At 42.7% G+C, this 8,497-nt stretch overlaps 1 protein-coding gene across 2 annotated transcripts; it reads left to right on the plus strand.

Moving 5' to 3' along the window:
* The first annotated feature begins 1,101 nt into the window (after positions 1-1,101).
* Positions 1,102-8,139, plus strand: cbx3b (chromobox homolog 3b). Of its 2 annotated transcripts, none has more exons than XM_080747550.1 (5): positions 1,102-1,304; positions 1,812-1,967; positions 2,516-2,693; positions 4,755-4,900; positions 6,035-8,139. In XM_080747550.1, the coding sequence occupies exons 2-5, from the start codon at positions 1,828-1,830 to the stop codon at positions 6,153-6,155; spliced, it is 585 nt and encodes a 194-aa protein (XP_080603676.1). In that variant the 5' UTR covers positions 1,102-1,304; positions 1,812-1,827; the 3' UTR covers positions 6,156-8,139. The 2 variants fall into 2 exon arrangements, with proteins under 2 accessions (XP_080603676.1, XP_080603677.1); XM_080747551.1 differs by having other exon boundaries at positions 1,102-1,286.
* The last annotated feature ends 358 nt before the right edge of the window (positions 8,140-8,497 follow it).

An 8,497-nucleotide genomic window follows, 5' to 3' on the forward strand; every position in this document is an offset into this window, starting at 1 on the left:
GGGGACGCGGCTGTTATGTACTCCATTGGACCAATCAGAAACTTTAACACTTCTCATTGGCTAAACTGGAGACGTCAATCAAATCCTCCACAGGTTTCTCCACTGCGATCTTCTCAGTCGAGTTTAGGAGCTCTTGGAGGAATGATCTCCTGTGTGCAGTAATACGACACGGCTTTAAAACAATGTGAGCAGCAGCAGCAGCAGCAGCAGCAGCAGCACAAATAACAATGCTATTCATGTTACAAGTATAATAATAATAATAGAATTACATAATGTATTAATTTAGTATTATTTATTATTACTATTATCATAATCATTAATGTTGTTATTTCATGTCGTCCAGTTTCATAAGTATTTAAGAAACAAAGAGCAATCATGTATGGCAGCTGCTGTCCCGACTATTAAATTAATTATCTTGATTTATTGATATCTAAATATATAGTGAATTCAACTGTGTTGATTAATCCATTTATAACTGTCTGGAGTAAATCATTGGTTCTCAAAGTGGGGTCCGGGGACCCCCAGGGGTCCTTGAGGGAGTTCCATGACCATGGGGTCCCCAGCTATGATAGTTAGGAACCAAATGGACCCTTATGGGTCTGTAACTCACAGGGCTTAGGCCTACAAATGGAACCCAAGCCATTACATGGGGTCTGTACTTTAGCCTAATGCACGTCAAACTGGGGGTCCCCGAAAATAGAAATGGTTGAAATTGAAAATCACTGATAGAGCTGTTAAAAATCTTGTCTTGTATATGGTCCCTGCCTGGCATATATTTTTTCAAACGGGGGTCCACGCGGGCTAACAAGTGTCAATTTGGAAACAGGGCGTCCTAGACATGAAAAGGTTTGAGGACCACTGTTTCTAGTTGCATTCACTCACTCCCACAGTGAGTGAGATGCAGGGTAAGGTGTGATCTGTGATCCAGGGAGCGTGGAGCCCTCTCTCTCCAGCCCGGCCCAGGGAGGGGACAGTGACAGGCGGACTGTCGTGTGATTGGCCGGCGACGGGCGCGTCCCGTTGTCTCCTCCCGGTTTTCCTGGCATGACCTTTTCCCTTGGCAACAAGCACTTCCTCCGAGCATCTACGGCCATCTTTAAATTTAACTCATTCATGAAAAGTTATTTTTCTCCTTAATGTAAACACAAACCCGGGGCTGTCTGTCACGTTTGGCGCATAACAAGCAAACCACAACGGGGGGGAAGAAACGGCGTCTTGTGTTCGTGCAAACCGACCAGATAAAAAGCCAAACATCGCTACTAAAGGCTCTGACCGTCCGAGATAAAGTAAACAGCGAAAGAAAGGTGGATGATTGTTGTTGTTCACACATCATTTCAAGAACAAGACGCGTCTTCATTGTTGTTTTCCAGGCTATTGTTTGAGCACAACACGAGCACACCGTGTTCTTCTGTTCCCAAAGCGACGCACGGCCAGACGATGTTGACGCGCAGATTGTTACCGTAGTGTTACAACATGATCCGTAGAATAATAGTGGTGTTTATTTATAACGAAGCAGGTGGATTGCTATGGCAAGTGTGGATCCGCCAGATTCCGCCTGAAGGTGTCCTTCACTAACACAGGACGCTGTGGTGCGATAGCGTTTTGCTATGCGCTTTTTTACAACGCTTTAATAGTGGACGTTTACATTGTTAACGCTGTTATAACGTGTTTGGAAGCCAGAACTTTCTTTTGCAGTTTCTTTGAGTGGCCGCCAGATATCGAGCGTTCATTAAACTCGGTGTATAATATGGTAATAATGGTGTATAAATACAGGCTAATTCCCCAAATGCATGTGTTCCTTCCTGTTGCAGGGGGAACAGATCAAACATGAGAAAGAAACAGACGGTCAAGCAGAGGAAGACCGAGGAGACGGCAGTGGTCCATGAATTTGTCGTGGAAAGAATTATCCGCCGCAGGGTCGCTGACGGCAGAGTGGAGTACTTTCTCAAATGGAAAGGGTTCACAGAGTAAGGAATCTCTCATAGGAAATGGGAATAGCAGGATACAATTGGATAACATTTCACTGGAAATTGGGTTTCTTATAGCCAACAGAGCGAAGGTGGTAAGAAGAGCACACAATAGAACAGTGGTTCTCAAAGTGGATTCCAGGGACTCTGTGGGTTCCTTTATGGGGGTCTAAATTGACTCTCGGACAGTGTACAAATGGAACCAAATGGACCTGTCAGAGTTGAGGAGAGACCTTGACATTTGAAAGTTTGAAAAACACTGCAATAGAACAGCAAAGAAGATCAAATGAATTGAAAACTGGATATACATTGTGGCTATTAAGTATTTGTTTGCAGGATGGATACAAAATATGAATCCCAAAAATGTACTGCCAGCAAACGTTAGGCTATTAAAAAGTACATTCCTTGTTTGTCTAAATCACACATATTACTCTCCACACGCTGATAACATTGCTCTCTTATCACATAATACATAATATAGTAATTGTGTTATAATATATGTAATTGTTTACACTATTAGCGGCTCTAATGTTGTGTGTGTCTTCTAGTGCTGACAACACTTGGGAGCCGGAGGACAACTTGGACTGTCCTGAACTCATTGAAGAGTTTCTGAAGAACCGCCACCTGGCTGGGGAGCATGAGGAAGAGCCAGATGACTGTCAGCCACAGCAACCAGACATGAACATCATCCCCAAAGAGGAACTCGCTGAGCAGGAGATGGAAATTGTAAGTGTGGAAAAACAAACCAGTGCTTAATATAAATAGTAACTGGACCCATTGTTTCCAGGTCCATTCATAGCACTTATGTACAAAAATGTGAAGAATTAAAAAACACATATTTTTTTTAGCCTGGCATACAGCAGCTCATTTTAGCTTCAAGGAGAACCTGGACAGTTTTTTTTTGTGTGTGGATGGGATGTGTAGTCATCAAGTAGTATAGGAGTACGCATGTTAACAGGGCCTCACCATTTTGTTGCCTACCTTAACCAGCATGCACTGCGGTTCACATCAACACTATTTGACAGAGATGTATACTGAATGTACAGTTTTAAGTTGGTCAGGTTCATAGGCAAGTCTGTGCGCGGAGCGCTCCTATAGCCTATTTGCATGTATGCAAACAGGCAGGGGGTAGCGCTCGATATGGCTTCAGCCCCTCGCGGCGTGGACAAAACTCGGCGCCTCTGGTCAGGTTACTTCCTAGTTCCTACGTGTTATTTCTACGTTCCGCAACCACAAACGTGAGGTTCTGTGTCTGGGGAATCCTCAGGGGGATTCCACTGGGTCCTCAGGTAAATGGTTGATAATTAGGAATCAAATGGGCTCTCAAAGGTCTGTAAATAGACTAGATTCCATTCCAAACATTGCATCCATGCAATGTTTTTTCGTTCTACTCTGAGATATGGGGTCCTTGTCTTACTGTGTCTCAAACTGAGGGTCCTTGAAATTAAAAAGGGTCACTGTACTACAATAACAATAGGGGGGGAAGTATTGTGGATGTTATAAACATATTACAGTATGACTTAATAAGGCCGATGCATACTCCACTTCTAGAGCCGAATTTATTTCGGTTCAGTTCGGGGAGTCACAAAATCTCGGCAGCACCAAATAGCCGAATTAATGAGTGAGCATGGTTACAAATGTAACGTTTTAACTGGTAAGCAGGACAACGGTACAGGAACTGGTGACACTGGTGTGCAGAAACAACGTACAGGCTGTCACACTCCATGCATGCTCCAGAATAGGACTTTCCATACAGAGTGTACTACTATTTATATGGTTGATGCTTTTATTCAGCGAAAAAATCAACCTAGTTATGAAAACAAATTGTGTTGCTTTATTTGCCATGTAATATCTGCCGATGCTACTCATGACTACTGCTTTTTTCCTAATTAATTAAGGAATCTCCTTCAGAGTGATCTGCTTTCTATTTTGGTTGTCCCTATTTTGGTCATGTCTCTATAGACAAAAGAATATTTGTCTATTTTTGTTTAAAACCGCTGTACGGCAAAGTATAACATAGGGTTTAAGTGGTTTAAAATAACACTCTGGATATTGTTCTGTACTGTATACAGCAGTCTAATAGTGCGTGCATAGTGTGTGTAAACAATATACCATGTGGTATGTTTCCTGCTGTACAAAGAAGACCAGTGATTGATAAACAGTTCAGTGGTCCAACAACAACATACTGTACACCCATGAGGAAGTTAAACTCACAGTACCACATAGTTAGCATGCTAGTGGAAGTGAAACTACAAAGTGTGCTACAGAATGACTACTTATGTACACACTTTGTTATTCCCCTTATTTCATTAGTGGGCTCGCCTGAAAGGCGAGCACACTCTAGATATTGTCATTATTATTACTGATATTCTCAAACTTTCTAATTTCAAGGTCTCCCCTTAACTCTTGACAGTGTACAAATGGTTCCATTTGTACACTGTCAGAGTTACATACTTGTATGGGTCCATTTAGACTCCCCTAAAGGAACCCACAGAGTCCCTGGAATCTTGAGAACCACTGTTCGAAATCTATTCCTTGTTATTGTTGATATTGCTGCTACAACGTTAAATAACCAAAAGGAAATCATTTAAAGATAGAAAAAGAATTGTCAGATACTGTAAACAAACAACACCAAAGTGACGTTGGGTTGTGTGTGTGTGTGTGTGTGTGTGTGTGTGTGTGTGTGTGTGTGTGTGTGTGTGTGTGTGTGTGTGTGTGTGTGTGTGTGTGTGTGTGTGTGTGTGTGTGTGTGTGTGTGTGTGTGTGTGTGTGTGTGTGTGTGTGTAGTCTCCACAGGTCTACAGTGGGCAGCGCAGGGCGGGCATGGAGGGTGGTCCACAGTCTGGCCCCACCAGCCTGGGCGGGCAGCGGGAGCCAGAGTGCATCCTGGGCTCCACGGATAGACAGGGAGAGCTCATGTTCCTTGTCAAATGGTAAGAAACGCAACGCTTCCTCTTTTTCGCTGAAAAAGAAAGCAAACGCCCATATTGCATTCTCTATGAGATGCTGGTGCCTGGTATCACGGGTTAAATGGGGACACATGCCCATATAGCCCTTTAACCCATTAAAATCAGGAAAGCAATGGCATCCGTGTCATTTTGGATTGCGATTGCGTTGTGAGCTTGTAGATTTGCTATTTTCATTACTTTTGTACGACAGTCTTGTACTAGGGCTTTAATTTCCAAAAAAAACAACAACAAAAAAAACATTGAAATGTGGAGGTTTCTGCCTGACAGCAACGATATCAAGCTGGGGGTCCTGGAAATGAAAAGGCTTGAGAATCACTGCTAAAGGACATTCCACACCTCTACAATAATGATGGATTGTGAAAGTAAAGACGGCATCATTCTAGCTCAATGTCTTCCCAGTCTTGCTTTGACACACAATAAAACACACAGACATACTGTAGCATTTCTAAACCACCAAACAAAAACATCTATTGAGAGAGAAGGTCTGGGCAAATTACCCAAACTATATCGACCGATATTTAGAATCATTAACTGACTTAAGGGTCGTTCCCACCGGGCAAATATCGTTCTCAATTGAAGTGGAAGGTAGTGTCCACACTGGATGCTACCATCCACTTCAAATGAGAAAGATATCTTTTATCTTTATCTTGCCCGGTGGGAATGACCCTTATCAAATGTTGCTCATTTAGGTTAATCGAATAATCGAGAAGCAGTTTTTCTTTTCTTATATACTGCATGAACGAATCGACATAATAGACTAACTCATTAGTATTTTTAACCACTCAAGCCCTGTTTTATACACAAATATCTATATTCGCTATTATTTTTTAATAATCATTCATTAAACGTAATCGATGAAAAAAAAACTATAATTTTGATTTGAAGTCATATCGCCCAGCCCTACATCAAGCAAGGAGGCTCCCATCTTCAGTGTGTGTGTGTGTGTGTGTGTGTGTGTGTGTGTGTGTGTGTGTGTGTGTGTGTGTGTGTGTGTGTGTGTGTGTGTGTGTGTGTGTGTGTGTGTGTGTGTGTGTGTGTGTGTGTGTGTGTGTGTGTGTGTGTGTGTGTGTGTGTGTGTGTGTGTGTCCGTCCTCACAGGAAGAACTGTGACGACGTGGCCCTGCTGTCGGCTAAAGAAGCCAGCGCCAGGTGTCCCCAGGTGGTCATCGACTTCTACGAGCAGAAGCTGACCTGGCACTGTGGAGACGAGGAGCCGTGAAGTGCGTCTGCTTGAGTGTGAAAGTGTGTGTGTGTGTGTGTGTGTGTGTGTGTGTGTGTGTGTGTGTGTGTGTGTGTGTGTGTGTGTGTGTGTGTGTGTGTGTGTGTGTGTGTGTGTGTGTGTGTGTGTGTGTGTGTGTGTGTGTGTGTGTGTGTGTGTGTGTGTTTACGTGTATTGGGGGAGCGCAGACAGACAGTCCTGTGTTGGATGTTAGTTTCCCCTCCATCGCGCGTCCTCCTTCAGCTGACATTAGAGGCATGCTGTGTGAAATGACTTCACCGCTGCAGGTAGATTTACGGACGGGTTCCTAGCGGGAGGAGGAACGGAGGGAACCTCAGCTGGGATGAATGTTAAGTGCTCTCAATCGCCTGGTGCTCAACGGAGGTCAATGTGCCTTTGCGGAGGGGCTTGATGGAGAGAATGAACTAACCTTTTGTTGTAGAGCTAGCTCTTGATTGGGTTCTCAACTGTTTTAATTTGCACTGGGACGTGAAGTTTGGCGTGGGGCATGATGTATAGGGAAACCAGTATGGTAAATAACGACACGATATTCCTAAATTTAGTGTCGTCCTTTGTCTGCAACACTGGCAGAACATCTCGCATACTGTAGATGCATGGTCGGGTCCCATTTGGCTGGTTGTCATGTTGTCTGTCCTGTCCTCCCAAGTGAGGCCCACCAGGGGGACCAATTGGAAAGGAGAGTGGGGAAAAGATATATATAAAACTTTTAATTGCAGTTCATAGTAAATTCATAAGATTGGTGGCATGCATCCCTATTTTGGGTACATCATAATATTAGGACTTTCCCCAAAAAATTCAAACGTTTTCAGAATGTTTCAAAAATAAAATAAATGATCTACAGACGATACATTGCAGTATCACACGTTGTAAACTTGTAGATCAGCTCCAAAAAGCCATGGCTATTTGGGAGTCCTTGGAAAGGTTTGGGAACCACTGCTGTAGACAAGATCACTGTGGATCACAGTGTGTTTTTTCCAGATACATACCGTAATAACGTTCCTACGTATACTCCTACTGTAGGTAGACTTTGTAGGCCACGGCTGTCAGTTTAAAGTAACCCTTACCTCCTCCAACCCATCTAGCCATGTGAGTACAGCCAACGATTGTAGATTGTGTGGTTTGAACATGTATACTGTTGTGTGTGTGTGTGTGTGTGTGTGTGGTGCTCGAGTCGTAGCCAAACCTTTCACTGTATGGAGTTGTGTCACTGTTTAAACCCAGTGGTTGATGTATGTGTTTGAAATATCATGTTGCCTTGCAACTATCCAGTTTTTCTCGTATCCTTATCAGCTGACGTGTACCAAAATCTGTATACCCCGATGTGTCTTTTAGTTTTTCTTTGAACGATATACCTTTTTTTCTTTTCTTTTTTTTTTTAAGAAAACAAAAAGAATGTTTGGTCAGTTATCTTATCCTAAGGAATGATAAATCACCAAGGCATTAACCACTTGAGACTGATTTATTCCCGGCAGTGTCGTGCGGGGGAAATTCTCTGATCTACATTACGAGCTCACAACAACGGTGTCATGCGACATTTTGCGAGCTCACCTAAAAAAGGACATTCCCAAAACAAGGGATTTGCTGGTTGAAAGTGGTTAAATGTTTTGAAGGGGATCTATTCTCTTGAGATGTTGAAAGGAAGAAGGAAAAAAAAAAGGAAATGAAGTAAAAATTTACTTTTTATTTGTGCACCCGCCGGTAGCTAAACAAAAGAAAATAAAGCTCGCTAAAATGTAGCACTTTAGGCGAAAGGCTGCCCCGGGTTGTCCAGGGTACAGTCTTCCAGTAGCTCCTCTTCAAGCCCGTTCATTGTGAAACCTGAACATGTTGTATTATGACTAGCACTGTACTGACTTGACATATCTCCCTTGATGACTGGACCTGTTGTGGGCCAATCACTGAAACTGTTAAACCTCTGATGTCACGCCTACCCACTGTGTTTAGTGGATCTGCTGACCATGGATCTGTGAAAGTGTAATAAATCTATGAATAAAGGACAGTCTGACTCCTTGTGACCCCTTTGACACCTTTTTGTTTGTGAGGTTATGTAAAGCCACGTCATGTGTCCAGTCAACTGACTTAAGATAGAGTCATACAGTAGGTTAAATGTTATGAAAGTTGTACGGTTTTTGGCGTTTGATTTCAGTCCAACTTTAAGTTAGTTTTACAACTGCATACTGTACGGTTTTAGGAAATTAATCGTTTTTGTTTTGTTCGTTTAGTTTGAATCTTAATTATCCTGGTAGTTGGTGGAAAGCCTTGATTTATAGAAGCCGAAAAAGGTAAGATGAAAGAATGCATGGCGTCCGATATGATGAAAT

Source organism: Nannobrachium achirus (genome assembly GCF_963921795.1).
Source record: "Nannobrachium achirus genome assembly, chromosome: 2".
Lineage (NCBI taxonomy): Eukaryota > Metazoa > Chordata > Actinopteri > Myctophiformes > Myctophidae > Nannobrachium > Nannobrachium achirus.